The sequence below is a fragment of the Pituophis catenifer genome, unplaced genomic scaffold (genome assembly GCF_029215685.1).
Source record: "Pituophis catenifer annectens isolate HBS135680 unplaced genomic scaffold, rPitCat1.0.hap2 SCAF_11, whole genome shotgun sequence".
NCBI lineage: Eukaryota > Metazoa > Chordata > Lepidosauria > Squamata > Colubridae > Pituophis > Pituophis catenifer.
Genome location: NW_027256891.1, coordinates 27,286,072 through 27,305,419, shown reverse-complemented (window position 1 = coordinate 27,305,419; position 19,348 = coordinate 27,286,072). Strand labels below are relative to the sequence as shown.

Below are 19,348 nucleotides of genomic sequence, written 5' to 3'. Positions count from 1 at the left end.
ATTTGGACCCGTTTCCCACAGAAAAGAAAACACCGGGAGCCACAAAACCCTTCCCGTGCCTGACTATTTCTTGGGCGGCCACAAAACAAGCATTTGTAGTTGAATTAAACGTTTTCTTCTGAAACTTTTCTTTTCTTGGATTTATCCATGGTTGAAAAGCTCAATAAATCGCATGCCAGTGGGCGTCGCACATTGGCGGTTGTGACGCATATTTTGAGTGCCAGGGAGCCGCAGCAGAGGGGTGAAAGAGCCACATGCGGCTCCAGAGCTGCAGGTTGCTGACCCCTGCCTTAGGATCTTGCGTAAAAACAGGGTGGAACAACAACTGATGACCTCCTTTTACCGGTCCACAACAGAAAGCGTCCTCACTTAAAGCATAACGGTATGGCATGCCAGTCTGACAGCCGCGAATGGAAAAACATTGCAGAGGGTGGTGAGCACAGCACAAAACTTCGTGGGCTGTCCCGATACCACTAGATGAGATCGGTGGGGCTCGCTGCCTTAGAAGAGGGAGGAAAATCCTCAGGGACAACTCTCACCCTGGCCATCACTTCTTTACCCTCCTACCAGGAGATATAGAAGCATAGCCAGCCCTACAAACAGGCTAAAGAGCAATTTTTATCCGTGGGCTGTCAGGCTCCTGAATGAGAAATAACCTCATAACTACATAGTATGATGGCCTGCAGGGCCGGCGCAACGTGTAACGTGTTCACACTGGTGCAATAGGACTGGCTTGTTTTGTTAATATGGTTTATTGGGTTGGGGATTTTCTGTCTTCGCTGTGAGTTGCATTGTGTTGGGGGAGGGGGGGTTTCCACCAAGGGAGCTCAACCAAACTCATTGCAGGTGTGTTGCGCACTGAAAATAAAGATTTGAATCGAATTGAATTGAAGGAGAATACATTTATATATTTGTTTCTTTTTTTTATTGTATCGTTATGGTTTCTTTTCTACTTTCCATTTTCCTCTTGATGCTTTTGTTTTGTATTCGTTTGTATCCTTTTCATTGCAATTGTTAACGAAGTGAAAAAGAGGGAGGGGGAGCAGGGAGCCCAGTCTCCGTTCGTCGCAGAGCCGGTCCTGGGGGGGGGGGGTCCCCGGCCTCGCCTAGCCCCCTTATTCTGGGGCAGGGGCTTTCCCTCCGCGCCTCCCCCGCAGCCCAAGCCCAGGCTTGCCGTGGGGACGGGGTGGCGCTCTGCGCGCCCTCAGAGGCTCCGCAGCCCTTCCCGGGGAAGCCGCCCCGTGCAGCGAAGCCCCACCTCGGCTAGGGCGGGCCGGGGCGGCCCCAACTCCGGAGCTTTCCCGTCTGAGCCCGCCCCGGCAGCCAGAGCGAACGAGCGATCCGGCAGGAGCTCCGGCCGCGCCGATGAGGCTCCCGTGGCAGCCGCAGCTGCTGGCCCACCTGGCAGGGGTGGTGTTGGCCGCAGGTGAGGGGCTTGGAGGACGGGGGGGGCGTTTCCCGGGGCCCCTCCGGGCTCCGCTTGCCTCGCGGGGAGAGAGCGCAGTTCCCATCATCCCCAGCCCGCTCAGCCTTGCGCAGCCCGCCGTCCTAGGGGGCTGGGGGGCTGGGGCTGGGGCTGGGGGGGGGGGCTTTAGACTACAAAGCCCATCCTCTCCTCGCCAGGCATTCCGTTGAAGCGCTGAATAATTCGACTTCCCAGAAGTAAAAGCGAGGCGCTCAAAGACGCAACGTTGGGTTTTTTTTTTGCCACTTCTACTTTCCTGTCATTTGATTTGCCGAGGGTCTGTTTCGTTGCTGCCCTGGGGACGTGATTCCAGTACTACGGGAGGAGTCATAGTAGTAACCTAATAGTAATAACAACAACATCAGTAATAGAGAATAGCGACAATATCGTGGCAAATCAGGTTAGGGCGGTACAGAAGAGCCGACGGGCGCTTCCCGGAGACCCCTCCTCTAAACAGCCCCAGGGAAAGAGCAGCCTCTGGCTACGCTCCCAGCTGATGGGAGGTGTAGTCCAAGGTCCGCCTGACGGGGGTGGGAGGGGGCCACAGTGCAATGGGGTCTTTCCCCAAACAGATCCATTGTGGTGGGCTGCAGCTGGTTTTATGGCGTCCGTTGTTGTGATGTGGTTTGCCACCCAAAGGCAATTGGGGTGGGTGGGTACAGAAGCGGGACAGATAAATGGATGAAATTAATAAATAAAGACAAGGAGCAGTTTTCTTAGCAGGGGTGCGATTTCCCCACCCCTCACCTCCTGGAGAAACCTGGGGGAGGGGGTCCTCTCCCCTTCTTTGCTTCGTTTGGAGGGAAGATCCTGCAAATATTGGCTGTCAAAATTGCCTAATGATTGGGGGGAAGGAAGGAAGCAAGGGAGGGAGGGAGGGAGGAAGGAAGGGAAAGAAGGAAAAAGAAAGGGAAGGAAGGAGAAAGGGAAAGAAGGAAAAAACGGGAAGGAAGGAAGGAAGAAAGAAAGGGAAAGAAGGAAAAAGAAAGGGAAGGAAGGAAGGACGGAAGGAGAAAGGGAAAGAAGGAAAAAGAAAGGGAAGGATGGAAGGAAGGGAAAGAAGGAAAAAGAAAGGGAAGGAAGGAGTTGGAAAGGGAAGCGTGTCCAACTTGATGCCACCTGGGTGTGTTGGAGTCTCTGCCCTCAGGTGCCCTCAGGTGGGGAATGATGCGATTTGGAAGGCACCCAGTTAGGAAAGGGCATCCGGTTTTTCCCTGCCCCTCCTCCCCAGAACCAGGGGAGGGAAGGAGCCTCCCCTCCAGCAGCAAGTAAACACAGCTCCCTTGCCCTGGCCCAACTGGGGCAGAGCCCTGGGTCGGTGGTGCCCAAGTCAGCTCTTGCCAAGGCTTCCCCAGGCTGCAGACTGGCAAAAGACCTTCCCAGGTGGTGCAGCTCAACTGGTAGCCGTCTGCACCAAAGAGAGGCTTCATTTTCACCGGACAACCATTACTGTTGGTCCTCGACTTACAACAGTTCATTTAGACCATCCAAAGTTAGAGCGGCACAATAAAAAATGGGTAACTTATGACCGTTTTTCACACTTACGACTGTTGCAGTAGCCACACAGTCACATGATCCAAACTCAAGACGCTTGGCAACTGGCTCGTAATTATAGAACAGAATAGAATTCTTTATTGGCCAAGTGTGATTGGACACACAAGGAATTTGTCTTTGGTGCTTAAGCTCTCAGTGTACATAAAAGAAAAGATACGTTCATCAAGAATCATAAGGTACAACACTTAATGATAGTCATAGGGAACAAATAAGCAATCAAGAAACAATATCAATATAAATCGTAAGGATACAAGCAACAAGATTACAGTCATACAGTCATAAGTGGGAGGAGATGGGTGGTGGGAATGATGAGAATATTAATAGTAGTGCAGACTTAGTAATTAGTTTGACAGTGTTGAGGGAATTATTTGTTTAGCAGAGTGAGGGCGTTGGGGAAAAAACTGTCCTTGTGTCTAGTTGTTCTGGTGTGCAGTGCTCTATAGCGTCGTTTTGAGGGTAGGAGTTGAAACAGTTGATGTCCAGGATGCGAGGGGTCTAGTAAATATTTTCACTGCCCTCTTTTTGACTCGTGCAGTAGACAGGTCCTCCATGGAAGGCAGGTTGGTAGCCATGGTTTTTTCTGCAGTTTCTAATTATCCTCTGAAATCTCTGTCTGTCTTGTTGGGTTGCAGAGCCAAACCAGACAGTTATGGAGGTGCAGATGACAGACTCCATCATTCATCTCTAGAACTGGATCAGGAGCCCCTTGGGCTGCTGTGTCCCTTGGTGTCACGTGAGCCCCTTCTGCGACCTTCGGACAAGCACAGTCAAGCGGGAACCCAGAGTCACTTAATGTCTCACTTAACAGCAGAAATGTTGGGTTCAGTTGTGGTCGTAAGTCGAGGACCACTGGTATAAAAGGGGTTCTTGCTCAGAATGAGGGGCTCGGCTGGGAGGGCCACTCAAAGGCTGGGCTGGAGACCCTCGGTGGCCCCAGGGGTGATTCAGGAGATAGGAATAGCTCTGAGGTGCCCCTGCCCGTCCTTCCTGGCATCAGCCTGGCTCTTGGCTCTGGCAGCCTCTGCTGTAGCCGAGGGCAGAGCTACGGGGCTGTTCCAAAATTGCACCATGGGGCTGTTATCTTGGGGTTTCCTCTCTTTGCGTGTGGGGTGTACACAACTGCCGGACAAAACGGCAGGCGGTGAAATGAATTACGAAATCATAATTAGGCTGGGATCCTAATCTTACAGGGGGACAGAAACAAGTCACCAGATAGACTCACGGGGCAAACTCACCTAGCTTGCTAAACTACACCTTAGTTTAATGGTGGTTTGTGGGGGGGCAGGGATGTTTTTAAGGTGGTTATTTTTAATCCACCAAACTCTGCCGGACTTTTCTGGGTTGAAACTCCCTCCCACTCGGGTTCCAGAATTCAGCCCCTTCCTGCCCTTTTCTCCCTACCCATCCTGTGACGGAATCCTCTGAGATCTGGCCTCTGAAGTTGACCCCCTGTAGAGATCTCTTGGAAATCAAAGTGTCTGAATCACTCTGCTCTGAGTCACAGTTCCTGCTTGGCCTTTTAATGGGGGGGGGGGGAGGGAGGGAAGGGAAAGAAAGGAAAAGAGAAAGGGAAAGGGAAAGAGAAAGGGAAAGGGAAAGGGAGGAAGAAAGAGGGAGGGAGGGAGGAAGAAAGAAAGGAGAAAAGGGGAAGGAAGGAAGGAAGGAAGGAAGGAAGGAAGGAAGGAAGGAAGGAAGGAGAAGGAGAAAAGGGAAAGGAAGGAAGGAAGGAGAAGGAGAAGGAGAAAAAGGGAAGGAAGGAAGGAAGGAGAAGGAGAAAAGGGAAAGGAAGGAAGGAGAAGGAGAAAAGGGGAAGGAAGGAAGGAAGGAAGGAAGGAGAAAAAGAAAAGGAAGGAAGGAAGGAAGAAGGAGGAGGAAAGGAGAGAAGAAAAGAGAGGGTCCCCTTGGCAAGTGAGCCCTGGCTTACCTTTCCCTCTGCCTTCCTTCCTTCCTTCCTTCCTTCCTTCCTTCCTTCCTTCCTTCCTTCCTTCCTTCCTTCCTTCCTTCCCTCCTAGGGGCTCTCTCGATCCTGCCTTCCCCTGCCAACATCAGCTACGTCTTCGATGAGAGCAACTGCATCTTGAGCGTCCAGTGGGATCCAGTCAGGCTCCCGCCCGGCTATCCCTGTGGGGAGATGTATTACACGGCCCTGTTCGATGGCAAAACCTGGATCCAAGAGGTGAGGCTCCTCTTTCTTTGGGGCTCTGGGGAAAGGGGGTCCGTGGGGCAGGGGCTGCTGGTCCTCAGGAGGGCCGCTCGGGTGGGGATGGCTCCAGCTGGTACAATCGGAGAAGGATTTTCTTTCCTGGGGGGAACCAGGAACTCCGCAGGGCCTTCTTCAGAGTGGCCCCTCTCTGGTGAATCGCTTACAGGGAGTCCTCAACTTACGACTGCAATCAGGACCAGAATTTCCATTCCTGAGCAAGAGAGCTCTTCAGTGATTTCACCACTTTTTCTGCAAATGGCTGCAGCTGCTAAGTGAATCCGACTTCTCCCATTGACTTTGCTTGTCAGACGCCAGCTGGGAAGGTCTCAAATAGGGACCACCTGACTCCAGGATGCTGCAACCGTCATAAGTCCATGCCGGTTGCCAAGTGCCCAGATTTTGATCCCCATGTGACTGTGGGGATGCTATGACGGTCGTAAGGACGGGGAATAGTCGTACGTCACTTTCTCCTCGTAACTTTGAAGGGCTGTAAATCAAGGATTACCAGTACCCCATATACAGGTAGTCCTCGAGATACAACCACAAGCGAGCCTATAATTTATAACACTCGCCCGCTCCTTGGGTGGCCCAGTTCCCAATGGGCCACAAACTGGTATTGGGCTGAGGATTGGGGGTTGGGGACCCCCTGACCTAGAAGGGAAGGGAAGGGAAGGGAAAGAGAGAGAGAGAGAAGGGAAGAAAGACAGAAAGAGAGAGAAAGGAAGGAAGAAAGAAAGAGAGAGAAAGAAGGAAAGGAAGGAAGGAAGGAAGAAAAGAAGGAAAAAAGAGAGAGAAAGAAGGAAAGGAAGGAAGAAAGAAAAGAAGAAAGAAAGAAAGAAAGAAAGAAAGAAAGAAAGAAAGAAAGAAAGAAAGAAAGAAAGAAAGAAAGAAAGAAATCAAGAGGCGTAATAAGGCAGGGAACCCCTGAGATTTTCCCCCCCAGGAGACCTGCTGGGATCATCCTATAATGCCTATATGTCCTTCCCTTTCCCCTTGCTAGACATGGAGTGAAGCCCTTTCCAAGAAAACGGCGGTCCCTCTAGGGAAAAACATGTCTTTTGGGCTACGAACAACCTGTAGGAACAACAGTGACGAAGGAAAATTGTTCGAGATCCCTCTGGAACAGAACGGTGAGTCTTCAGCCGCAGGGTTTATGCAGATGTTCCCGTAAGATTGATGTCTCGAGGAATTGCAGCAGCCTCCTCACATGTAAACAGCTCAGACCTCTTTCCTAGAAAGGAGTCGGCCGCATCTCTGGAGCCAAACCAGCAATGAGGCTGGGAGCCTTTCAACACCTGCCTGAGAACTAGACCGGGCAGCGCCTGAGAGCCAAAGGCGCACGGAAGTTTGGGAGGGTGCAAGATGAGAGCCCAGGAGGGGGTCTGGGTGCCTCCTTAAAGCAGCTGTGCAAGGCCACCCAGGGAAAAGCCACTCTTGTTTCGAAGGGGGGGGGGTCACAGACACGGATTCCTTTTGCACACCGATTTTGACAGGAACACGAGCAAGATCCCCCCACCCACACCCACATACTTGGATGCTGGTGCAAATATTTTGATTGGCACAGATCCGGTCTCTGCTAATAGAAAACACAATGGTTGGGGGTGGGGAGTTTGGGAGTTGTTATTTCCCTACCTGAGGATTTTCCTGTCTGCTGGGGTTTTAATTCCAAACCCCTTAGGGCAAGGGTCGGCAACCTTAAATACTCAAAGAGCCATTTGGACCCGTTTCCCACAGAAAAGAAAACACCGGGAGCCACAAAACCTTTCCCATACCTGATTATTTCCTGAGAGGCCACAGAACTAGCATATGTAGTTGAATTAAACCTTCTGTTTTCTTCTGAAATTTTTCTTTTCTTGGATTTATCCATGGTTGGCCTACAGGGGGCTCGAAAAGCTCAATAATTCGCATGCCAGCGGGTATCACACATTGGCGGTTCTAACGCATATTTTGAGCGACAGGGAGCCACAGCAGAGGGATGAAAGAGCCACATGCGGCTCCAGAGCCACGGGTTGCTGACCGCTGCCTTAGAACAGGGGAGGGTCTCCAACCTTGCCCACTTTACGAGGAATTCTGGGAGTTGAAGTCTACAAGTTGTAAAGTGGCCAAGGTTGGAAATCTGCTGCCCTTAAGGATGGCAAAGGCCATTTGGGCAGGTGAATTTAATGTTGGGCTTAAGCTGGGAATTTCAGACCCGGGGAATGTAAGGCTGTCCTCCTTGCTTTTGGGCAGGTGGATAGACCAGAGGTCTTCAAACTTGGCAGCTTTGTGGATTTCAACTCCCAGAATTCTCCAGCCAGCATAACTGGCTGGAGAATTCTGGGAGTTGAAGTCCACAAGTCTTAAAGCTGCCAAGTTTGAAGGCCTCTGGAATAGATGGATGTTCTGGTTTTGCCCTTTGCAGGGAAAGCAGAAACGGGAGCTACGAACGTCAGCTGCGTTTGTCATAACATGGAATGGATGGCCTGTTCGTGGAAGCGAGGAAGGCAAGCGCCACGCGACACCAGCTACAGCCTCTCCTTCTGGTTTGTATTGGAAACCCCTGTTCTTTTCTTCGCCCTTACGGGAGCCCGTGTCATCTACAGCTAGTCCTCGACGTACGACCACAACCAAGCCCAAAATTTTCGGTTGCTAAGTGAGACAGTTAAGTGAATTTTGCCACACTGTATGACCTTTCTTGCCAGGGCTGTGAATCACAGCAGTTGTTAGTAACCCAGTTGTTAAGTGAACCTGGCTTCCCCCTCGACTTTGCTTGTCAGAAGGTCGCAAAACGAGGATCACATGACACACACACCCCACCCCGACACTGCATCCATCATAAATATGAGTCAGTTGCCAAGCGTCCAAATTTTGATCACTTGACTGTAGGGATGCTGCAACGGTGTTCTGCCCCAGCTACGGACCCCAAAGAACGCAGCACACACAAAATCTATACAAAGCTTATTTTACTCAAATAATTCAGTCTTTTTCAACCAAAGGCTGTTAATAAACTTCCTTAACAGCCTACAAGAATTCTAAGATAAGGTAATCACAGTCTTACTAGAGTTGGCAGAAAGCCCAGAAGCAATTTTGCAGAGAATCCAGACGCAAAGGAGAGTGAACTAAAGTTGTTCCCTACAGCTTGCTGCAATCGATGTTCCTCCTTAAATAGGCTAAAGGAGTGGCCAATTAGCCCCAAGCCTTACTCTCGAGGAGACCTCCTCCTGAGGAGCCACTCCTGCCTTTTGGCTGCTCTGCGTGTGCCCGTGCATTGAGAAGAGGCTCCTCCTCCTCTTCTTCCTCTTCACTTAAAGGAGCTTCTGGAGGTTCTGAAGGCCCTGGCTGAATCCCTGCCTCTGGCACCACATCTTCTCCAGCCTCCTCACTGTCCGACTCGAGCGCCAGCTGCACAGGCTGCTGGCGCAGCACCACACCAGCCTCCTCATTGTCGGAATCAGCTACAATCTGCACAGGCCGCTGACGGGCCACAACAAGCGGTCATAAATATGAAAATCAGTTATAAGTTACTTTTTCCAGTACCATTGTAAATTCAAATGGTCACTAAATGAACTTTGTTGTATGTTGTCGTACAACAACTTTGTTGTACAACAGCTTTGTTGTATGAATGTTGTAAATCGACTATTGATATTCAGTAGGCTTTTGTATTTTTTTCACACTCCAAAGTTCCAGGACAGAACTGTAGAAGGTTTTAATCTAGTGTTTATGGCTCCTGAAATCCATCTGGATCTTCGAGTGGAAACTCTGAAAGAAGATCCAGAAATAGCTGAGCTTTTCACCATTAAGAGGCAGATTAAATCAAGGGAGATAATTGGAGGAAAAACTCTTCAGCTGGGGCCTGTCAGCAACACCCGCCAGACCGATTCCCATCACAACACTTCAAATCGGTCGTGGGTGGCAAGCTCCATCTTCAAGTTTTCTTTTTTAAATCTGGTTTAAATTTTTGCTGTGTTTTGGACCCCATCCCAGTCCTTAAAATTGTGCTGCAGGCTGACCTCTTGGATAAATTAAAATAAAATGACATTGTTTATTTAAGGGAATGATGTTTCAAAATGTTTTTTGAAGGTCTTTAGACAGACAGCCAATCTCCACGGCTCGTCCGAAGGATGAGTTGCTAGATTTCAGAATAGCATTTCTGAAGAATTGCTTTCTAACAGAACATCTGCATTCCAAATCCTTTAGTAATTCATAATATTTCTCAAAGGTTTATCTTGTTTTTGAACCAGACTGGAGAAAATGGGGATATTAGAATGTGATTCCTGTTTGAAGTTGTGATAAAGTTTTTAGCTGTAACAGACAAATGTCTACTATTATAAGGCTATTAAATTATTTTGGCTTAGGTTGGCTGTAATCACACAACCTTGCAATGATTTATTCTGTTCCTCCTCCTCCTCGTAGTTTAACATTTCTCAATCTTGGCAACTTTATGGTGGGTGGACTTCAACTTCCAGAGTTCCCCAGATTTTAAAGAAACAATGCTGACAAATATTGCTACCGCTCAATTATGAAGGCTTCTGGATATTATTTCATTGCTGTGGTCTTAAAAAAGAAAATTCAGCCCTCCTTCTCTAGGCAAGATTTTCCACATGCCTCTGTTGAGGTCATCTCCTTGACTCTCTGCACCACAGAAACTAACACTATGTGGCTATGTTTGTTGGTGCACAGATTGGAGAATCTTGTTCACATCTGTTTATCCACCCACCTTCAGGCACGACAACTTGGAAGAAAGGCAGCGATGCACAAATCGTAGCGTCGATGGAGACACCTTCCGATGTGTTTTTCCGATCAACTGTTCCGGAGAACGCACTCTGGTTCTTTCTCTCCGAAGCAACTCAGAAGACATCCAGCCGGTGTGCGTGCTTACCAAGGAAGGTACAGAAAAGCCTGGTAGGTTTTCCCTCTTGGTGGAGTCTTTGTAAGGAAATGAAAGGAGGTAAGGACTGTCTTCTGGTGCAGGGGTCTCCAACCTCAGCAACTTTAAGACTTGTGGACTTCAACTCCCAGAGTTCCTCAGCCAGCTTTGCTGAGGAGTTGAAGTCCATAAGTCTTAAAGTTGCCGAGGTTGGAGACCCCTGCTCTGGTGGACAGTCCCAGTTTTGAAGGAAAGTCTCCTTCCTAGCCCAGAGGTCAGCAACCTGTGGCTCTGGAGCCGCATGTGGCTCTTTCACGCCTCTGCTGCGGCTCCCTGTCACTCAAAATATGCGTCACAACCGCCAACGTGCTTGCCCGTTATGGTCGTATGCTGTAACTGTCTTAAAAGAGGTCGATCCTTTGACGAACAGATTTTATTATCTTTTTCGCGGTGATCGTTAAGCCAACCAATGCTTCATTACGGGCGAAGTTTTACCAAGAACCAGAAGCATGTGGGGACTGGGAGAGAAGTTCATCCCCATCATGGTTTGCAAAATTTGGGCACCGAGCGCTTGTCATTTGCACAGGTGGCCCCGTGTTTGGAGGCACAATAACAGGTGTGTTTTGAGGAGAGCCCACGCAAAACCGAGCATCGCTAGGTTGGATGTATAAATGGGTATAAACCCCTTACTTTAGGAGCGATGCGCATTCAAATTAACCATTGAATGGAAACTGACCCACCAAATTTCAGGCCAGCAGAAAAATTAGAAGAGAATGAAATGGAAATGACAGTTGATTGATCTCGACGTGTTTGTAAGAATAATGAAGATGGGATTTAGAACAAGAATGCAGCACCTCCTTGTCTGTTTTTCTTTTAGATTATCCAATAAAACTGAATCCACCATCAAATCTGAAAATCGTGCAGGGCAGTAATGTTCATTTTCTAACATGGCACCCTCCCAGCTCCTGGAATGGCATATGCTATAATGTTGAAATCAATGGCGTTAAGGAAGAGGTAAGCTGCCTTAGTGTTTAATTCGTTTCTTTTTTTTAAAAGCAGCGTTTTACTGCTTGAAATATCGCGCATGGAATGTAGAGTTAATTATCTTGAGTTGTCTGCAAACTGCTTTGAGGCACCATCTCTGGTACAATTAAACCACAATAATTTAATCCTGAGCACTCCTGAGGGGCTGGGACTCCAATCCCCATCATTCGTAGCCAAGATGGCAAAAGAAGATCTGGAGACAAATTGTAAGCGGTGATGTGATTTCGGTAGGAAGCAATATAAATGTAGATTTGATGATGATGATGATGATGATGATGGTGGATGATGATGATGGTGACCATAACAGTGTGATCACCGAACCTCATCCAGGGAGATCCCACTCAGGAAGACCGAAAGTAGACTCTTACATATGATATGTCCCTTGGTGCAATATCGTCTCTGAAGATAGTGGAGACCTTAGATTTTCCATGGCTGATTTTTCTAATCCTCTCTCTGAAATTCCCAGAATTCCTTTGGGCCATTCTGGTTGGGGAATTCTTGGTTTGTCCCAATTGTCCCAACGGAAATGGAGAGAACCAGGTTTGATTCATGGCAGAGAAGACCTCCTGCCCTGATCCAGGGAAGGGGTCCCTGCATCATACAGCTCTTGGTATATAAAAGGGGACCTAGTGGGACCTCAACTCTATCCCTTCATGAGGTAAAGGATCTCTCCTCCTTTAAAGAGAAAGATGACCCAAGAGATGATGAATGTGTCTCTTCCAAGCAGCCTGCTCCTTGGCAAAACCCAACTTCACACAAAGGAGACAGAAATTATGGCTTTGCACCCCTCTCTCCATTCACTGCTAGTAGGGTTCACTCTTCCTCAAAGACAGATCTGGAGATCCTTTTCTGTCAAGTCCATTAAAACTTCTAAGACAGCATTTTCCAAGCTCGGCGACTTTAAGACAAGTGACGTCAATTTCCAGAATTCTCCAGCAGCCTTATAAAATGTTTTATAGATGGCATTTACCACCTTTTAGATTAGCTAAAATGTTTAAAAATATGTCTAGCAAATGTTGGAAATGTAACCAAAAAATGGGCACATTTTATCATTTGTAGTGGATTTGTACCAAAGCAAAAAAAAAAAAAATGGGCAAAAATACACAGGTGGATAGAAAAGATGATAGGGAAACATGTAGATTTTAAACTTGAATTGTTTTTATTAGGTATAATATCAGGAAAACCTGATAAGAAAAGTATGTATGTATTTAATATTACACGTCTTAACAGCAGCGAGGATTATTTTCGCACAATACTGGAAAAATGAAGATATACCGCGAGATGAAGAGATAATTAGATTGTGCAGAAATGGATAGATTGACACTGAAAATTAAAACTGAAAGAGGATGTAGAATATTATCAAACATGGAATCTATTTTACAACGGGTTGGAAAAAAGGGGTGGAGATTAAGAATGCAAATTTGTACTGTTAAGCAAACTAAATACCCAGACGACACGATGTTTATTAAGCACCAAGAAATGTATTTAATAGAAAAATCAATAAGATTTAATTTTGTTTAAAAAAGTTGCTGATCTTGAGAAACCCCATCCTAGTGATGGTTGAGTAGACGATGAAAAGCTGTCCATGTTTCTTCTAAAGCCTATAGAAGATAACACCAAAGTAACTGTCACCCTCGAGGCAAAGAAGTACCACACTCTCAGAGTAAGGGCTGTGCTGGGCAAGATGGGCACTAACTGCAAGGAAGCACGGGGTCTCTGGAGTGAATGGAGCGAGGCGGTGCCCTGGGGTGAGTACCTGTTTCTAAGGAACTAAGCCACCAAGTGGGTTCAGCTTAATTTAAACCAGGGGTCAGCAACCTGTGGCTCTGGAGCCGCATGTGGCTCTTTCACCCCTCTGCTGCAGCTCCTGGTCACTCAAAATATGTGTTACAACTGTTAATGTGTGACACCTGCCAGCAGGTGATTTATTGAGCTTTTCAACCCCCGGTAGGCCAACCATGGATAAATCCAAGAAAAGAAAATTTTCAGAAGAAAACAGAACGTTTAATTCAACTGCATATGCTAGTTTTGTGGCCGCTCAAGAAATAGTCAGGGACGGGAAGGGTTTTGTGGCTCCCGGTGTTTTCTTTTCCCTGGGAACCTGGTCCAAATGGCTCTTTGAATGTTTAAGGTTGCAGATCCCTGACGTAAACGATGTATCAGGACCTTGTGCTGGTTGTATTTGGTCTTTGAATTAACTTTACGGCGTCCTACCTGGGATGCACTGAGCACTTTTCGTTGCCTTGCTTAAATTTATAGGATTATTTCAGTTACATTCGGAAGGACTATTCTGCTAGCTAGGACATCCCCTGTGGGCTTGATGGGCCCTAAGCAGGGACAGGATCAGAGAGGGATGCCATCTCGAAGGATGACTTTAGGGTCTGGATTAGATTGATGGGATTCTCTCCAATGGAGCCATTCCAGATCTACTTTACGAGGCTTCAGTGGGAATCCTTCGGACCTGCTCTCCAGAGGTTAGAACTGCAGGACCTTCGATAGTTCCAAACCGATAGCCAATTCTCTGGAAGCCAAATTCAATTACCGTATTTTTCGGAGTATAAGACGCACCTACCTTTTTTGGTGAGGAAAACAAAAAAAAACAAATCTGCCTCTGCCTCCCAGCAATTTTGCCTCTTTGCAGCAAACGGACTGCTTTACTTTCATTTTTGTTTTCAGCATAGCTTGGTTAGCACAAGAAAAAAAAAATCTGCTCCCAGTAATTTACTTCCTTGCAGCAAGCAGCAGAGGCCAGCGCAGCAATAGGCAATGGGAATCTCTGCAGCCTGAAACAGCTGAGAGTCGGGAGGCCAATCCAACAGACAATCAACTTGTGCTAATTAGGCTGTGCTGAAGCTGAAATGGGCTGTTTCTTCTTTCTGCTTGCTGCAAGGAGGTAAATTGCTGGGAGGCAGAGGCCAAAGGGTGGGGGCCAGTAGGTGGGAGGGGCTACATTTGGTGTATAAGACACACCCAAATTTTCACCCCCTTTTAGGTGGGAAAAAGGTGTGTCTTTTACTCCAAAAAATACGGTATGCCTCTTGGAAGACAACACATCTCCTAGCTTTGTCCCATCCTAATGAGGGGATGAGCATGGAGTGTCCTTTCCTTTCTCTGGTTCTCATCTGTGCTGTCTTTGCTGAGGTCACCAAGAATAAAAGCAGCTGGCTCCTCAAATGAATCTGCCCTTGAAGTGGTTGTTAGTACGAGAGTGAGGAACTGGGCATCACATCTCTGAGCTTGTAGCTTTTGGTCAGTCTTTCTGATCTGGTTTACTCTTCCTTGCAGTCTTATTACTCAGTGGAATTTCCTGTGTTACCTACTTCCCAATTCTTCTAATTGGAAATGCCTTCAGCATAAGAATCAGGTCTTCTTTCACTGTAGTTTGTCCTTTGTAAATCGGAGCGCATATATGCACAAGGCTGATTGGGCACACCCAATTTGTTATTTGGATTGTCAGCAGGGAGAGTGGCCATGGAAACGCCCCTTCCCACCTCAGGAACCCCTTGCCAGCCCCTCTCAATGATTCCATTCCAGAGAAGATTGTCTAAATCAGGGGTCAGCAACCTGCGGCTCTGGAGCCGCATGTGGCTCTTTCATCCCTCTGCTGCGGCTCCCTGTTGCTGGTCGGCTCCACAATTGATAGGGCTTTTGGTTAGCACAGGTAGAGGAAAAAGGATGCTGCGCTTGAAGGAGACTCTATGGTGGGGAAACTGGACCTCCGATCAGCAGAGGAAAAAGGATGCTGCGCTAGGAGGAGACTATGATGGGGGAACCAGAGTTCTGGTCGGCTCCAGAATTGAATGGGGGCTTCCAGTTAGGACCTTTGTGGCTCTTTGAGTGTTTAAGGTTGCCGACCTCTGGTCTAAATTGAGGTTCCAACCATGTGAAGTTTCCATAGTCTTCCTTGACTGTTCTGAAGGAAATGATTTAGCAACGGTGGTCTGTTCTTGCGTCCTTCTAGCTTCATCTGGAAACAGTGTCATTGTCCTTGCCTTTTTTTTTTTTTTTTAGATAATCGGGACAAGTTTGAAACAGTGAACATTATTTTGTTTGTCACGATTCCATTATGTGCTGCAATCCTGACCATCGTTCTCCTCGTTTATCTGAAGAGGTAAGAAACTAATTGCAGGGACTGCGAGATGCTCCTTTCCCCCGATCTGCATTGTTGCTGGGCATCTGTCAGGAAGCCAGAAAACAAAGGAAGGCTTGTATTAAAGAATTATTATATCACATTGCCCAGCCCATGGAAAAGATGTGGGAAAACCCAAACCTCCCAATCTGGAATATTCTAATTATTTGGTTCTCTCCACTCTGCAGGATTCAGCTGTTGATCTTCCCGAAAATTCCTGACCCTGAAAAAGTTCTGAAACGAATGTTTGAAGATCAGAGAGAAGATTACCTGCCGGTTGAATATCCATCCGAATTCATTAAACCCGATACAATCAGTAGGTGAAGGAAACTCGGGCTAAAAAAATACAGTGAGGTGCATCAGTGGGGATGATGGTCTAGGTTTCTTTGTGGAATATATTTACACTTAAAGGTTGAACAACTAGTTACTGAATGAATCCATTTCACAGAATACAGAAGAAGGATATGGATTGGCTTCACTCAATGTGCTAAGCCACAGAAATGCAAATCTGAATTAATATTAGTCACATTTAGTACTTTGCATGATTGCAACTGTTAGTACAGAAGCACAGAGATAACCTTGAATATGGAATTCTAGAGCAGTTACATCAACACCTGTTTAGCCCTGAACGAGAAGAAAGACACTCAAGGTTGACCTGCCTTCATTTTCTCAAGTAGAAGAGGAGAGAAGAAGAAACTGTTGGGCTTTCAAAACTCTTAAGAGTTGAGTTAAGAGAGTGTAGTAAGTAGAGTTGTTCTTATGGAGTCTGTTTCATGACCCACCCAACATTTTCAAGAACAACCTTTGAGGGAATCTAACCAGGTTTACCCCTAAGTAGAAGTTGTAGTTCTTCAAGGATGTTGGGCTATCATGCCCTTGAGGGCAATTGAGGACTCTTCTGTTGACTTTCTGCCTGCCGCATTTCATTGGCCTTGTGTTTGTCTCTTGTTCTAGAAACAGACTACAAGATGAGCTAGCCAAGGAAAAAGCTGCGCTTCTACTCGCAACGCCTACAGGAAATGAGAACGTCAAGTTGCTGTCTTTATATCAAACGACTTCTGAATGTAAACCAAGCAAGCCCAATGCTGCAGGACAAAGACTCATCTCAAGAGGTGATGGGTGACCTCTTGGAGAAAGACCTTTGCACGCATTCGCTTATTCGTTGAACACACCTTGATGGATCCAGCAAATGCAGACAGGAGCAGTGGAAATTCACTCTTCAGCTGGCAACTGAAGAGCAACAACCTTTGTCCCCAAAGTTATTGAAAACTAAATATCAAGCCACACGGTAGCTTCTGTGAAGTAACATTGGCTCTAAAGGACTGGTGTTTTTATACCCGCGTGCCAGTTCAGCAGCAACACAGCCATCTGCAATCAGACTGGCAAAGCTTTTAGCCCTACGCAAACGGTGTGATAGCAACCTAGCCCCCCATCAGGACAAAGCCAGAATTTCTCAAAAGGAGACAAAATGGCAGGCAAGACTGGTGATGCTTGCATCTATTATTATTATTATTATTATTATTGCCCTTTTTCTCCCAGTCACTTGCTTGTCACAAGCGCATGAATGTAGAAAGTCTAGGAAGGGGTTTACGCATATCTTAATTGCTTAAGTCAGGTTTCGATGCGGTAGCCGTGATAAGCGCATTCAGACCACTGGGGAGGATAAGATGACACCGCAGAACTGAAGCTGAACAAGATCATTGTTAGCTTGGCTGGAACCCAAAGGCTGAGCAGTTGCACAATCCAGCGAATTACGCGAAAGGACTTGACTGCGTGTCCAGATCCATGTTTACACTTACAGTGCTGTTTTTGAGCTGGTGAATTTATCTTCGCCAGCAACCTATTTTTTTTTGTCCCTAGAAAACTGTGAAAAGCCTTGAGATTAATTTGTTATGTTTTTCAGGTTCTGTAAAAACTTTGTTGAGCTGTGCCATTTTATGTAAACAATGAACGATACTTTTTTTTTTTCTAATGGAAGAAACTACTTTCGTTTTATGATATACTTTGCGGGTTAGCGCTTGTAAGCCCCCTCCCCCCCCACCCGGGCTGATATTCTTAGGGGTTGGTGAGCCTTTTTTTTCATTGGTTTGTTCCCACGTCCATAGGCCAGTCAGCAAGGGTTTCTTTTTGTATTTTGACATTTACTGCAGGGGTGAAATGCTCCCAGTTCGGACCGGATCGCCGGATCCGGTAGTGATGGCGATGGGGGGTTCGGAGAACCAGTAGCAAAAATCCCTGAGGTATCCCCCTATGCCCAGCTGAGCTGCACAATCATCAGAGGCTTTTTTTTTTTTTACTTTTAAAAGCATTTTTTCTACAACCTCTTTGGCCGAAAAAATGCTTTTATTAAAAGTAAAAAAAAAAAGCCTCTGATGATCACATGGCTCAGCTGGGATCGTCAGAGGCTTTTAAAAGCATTTTTTTCTGCAACCTCTTAAGGTTGTAGAAAAAATGCTTTTAAAAATAAAAAAAAAAGTTGGCCATGCCCACCCAGTCACATTACCCCCACCACCACCACCAAGCCACATCCACAGAACCGGTAATAACAAATTTTACATTTCACCACTGATTTACTGCCTACGGTTTCTCAAAACAAAGCGGTGGCCTCCCTTGTTTCTCTTTTAATTTAATACATTTGCAAGACAGCTTATAAAAATAACAGCCATCAATGATGGTTCAGGACACACCCAGGTGAATAAAGAGGTAGGCAGCTATTCACCCAGAACATGGCGGGAACACCCAGAAAGGATTCTGGAAAGTGCCTTCAAGTCCCAGAGGGGATTTGAGATGTTGGCTTGATGGGTTTGGACCAGTGATGCGTTTCAAAATTTTTTACTACTGGTTCTGTGGGGGTGGCATGGCTTGGTGGGCGTGGCAGGGGAAGGATGCTGTAAAATCTCCATTCCCATCCCATTCCAGGGGAAGGTTATTGAAAAATCCCCATTTCCTCCCGATCTGCTGGGACTTGGGTGTGGCTTCGTGGGCGTGGCATGGCTTGGTGGGCGTGGCAGGGGAAGGTTACTGCCAAATCCCCATTCCCACCTCACTCCAGGGGAAGGTTACTGCAAAATCCCCATTCCCTCCCGATCAGCTGGGACTTGGGAGGCAGAGAATAGATAGGGGCGGGGCCAGTCAGCATTTTTACTACCGGTTCTCTGAACTACTCAAAATTTCCGCTACCGGTTCTCCAGAACTGGTCAGAACCTGCTGAAACCCACTGCTGGTTTGGACCTGGTGATCAACTGGATCTCCTTCCCCAGACTTCATCTGCCGGATAGATGAATCTCTCCGTCTCATCTCCATGCAAATGCCACCTGAGGAGACCCAGGAAATGGGCTTATCACCCCACTCTTTGAAACTCCCCCTTCCTTCTCCCAGTGGAGACCAATTCTGTCCTGTACTTCCTGGGATGGATGTGAAAGCTGTCACGTCTACTCTACCCCCACCCCCCGGATATTTAGCAGACTAAAGGATTCCCAAGAGCTTGGCGTCAGCATGTTTCACTCCCAGCAGGATCCTGGGAACTGCTCAAAGTCAGGAGCAGCTGAGGAGCAACCTTGCAACAGCCAATGCATTTTTATCAACCTCCTTATCAATCTTTATAGTCCCACTTTAGGCATGAAAAACCGGCTGGGTGACTTTGTGCTCTCTCTCAATTTATCTCCCAAGACTTCTTGTTGTGGGGAAAGGAAGATAAAGGCGTATTAGTATGTTTGCTTCCTTGAGTTATTTATTTTTTTAAAGCCAGGATAAAAATCTTTTTAAAAAGTATCCCCTTTTGCTGTCGGACTTCTGCTTTTGGGCTACCATAGACCGATGCAGCTCTCCTGCAACGGGGGTTTGCACCGTCTCTTTGTGAGTGTTGAAACACCAGCCCAAAACTTACCTATTTCCTGCAGCTTCCTCTTTCTGATTTCTGCTTGCTGCTTCTTCTAATAACTCTTCCTGTTTCACAAACCTGCCAGACCAAATGTATGCCTTATACTTCTTCTTCTTTGAGGTTTTGAGGTAGATGAAGATGGAAGCACCTCAAGGTTGCTAAATTGTTAAGTGTACACCCCCATCTTTAGCATAATTACGCACAGGACAATAGGCAGGTTGGGTCAC

At 47.0% G+C, this 19,348-nt stretch overlaps 1 protein-coding gene across 2 annotated transcripts; it reads left to right on the top strand.

The window, feature by feature from the left end:
• Window positions 1–1,353: 1,353 nt before the first annotated feature.
• Window positions 1,354–17,212, top strand: IL13RA1 (interleukin 13 receptor subunit alpha 1). Of its 2 annotated transcripts, none has more exons than XM_070951755.1 (10): window positions 1,354–1,426; window positions 5,032–5,195; window positions 6,223–6,352; window positions 7,624–7,744; window positions 9,925–10,103; window positions 10,946–11,082; window positions 12,713–12,860; window positions 15,124–15,223; window positions 15,430–15,561; window positions 16,202–17,212. In XM_070951755.1, the coding sequence occupies exons 1-10, from the start codon at window positions 1,366–1,368 to the stop codon at window positions 16,362–16,364; spliced, it is 1,335 nt and encodes a 444-aa protein (XP_070807856.1). In that variant the 5' UTR covers window positions 1,354–1,365; the 3' UTR covers window positions 16,365–17,212. The 2 variants fall into 2 exon arrangements, with proteins under 2 accessions (XP_070807856.1, XP_070807857.1); XM_070951756.1 differs by having other exon boundaries at window positions 15,430–15,557; window positions 16,196–16,309.
• The last annotated feature ends 2,136 nt before the right edge of the window (window positions 17,213–19,348 follow it).

What these genes read in the sequence shown, in the direction of transcription:
- IL13RA1 (XM_070951755.1), top strand. Translation starts at nt 1,366, where the DNA reads ATGAGGCTCCCGTGGCAGCCGCAGCTGCTGGCCCACCTGGCAGGGGTG. An exon ending in GATCCCTCTGGAACAGAACG is followed by an intron (nt 6,353 to 7,623) that starts GTGAGTCTTCAG and finishes TGCCCTTTGCAG; the next exon opens with GGAAAGCAGAAACGGGAGCT. An exon ending in AGCTACAGCCTCTCCTTCTG is followed by an intron (nt 7,745 to 9,924) that starts GTTTGTATTGGA and finishes ACCCACCTTCAG; the next exon opens with GCACGACAACTTGGAAGAAA.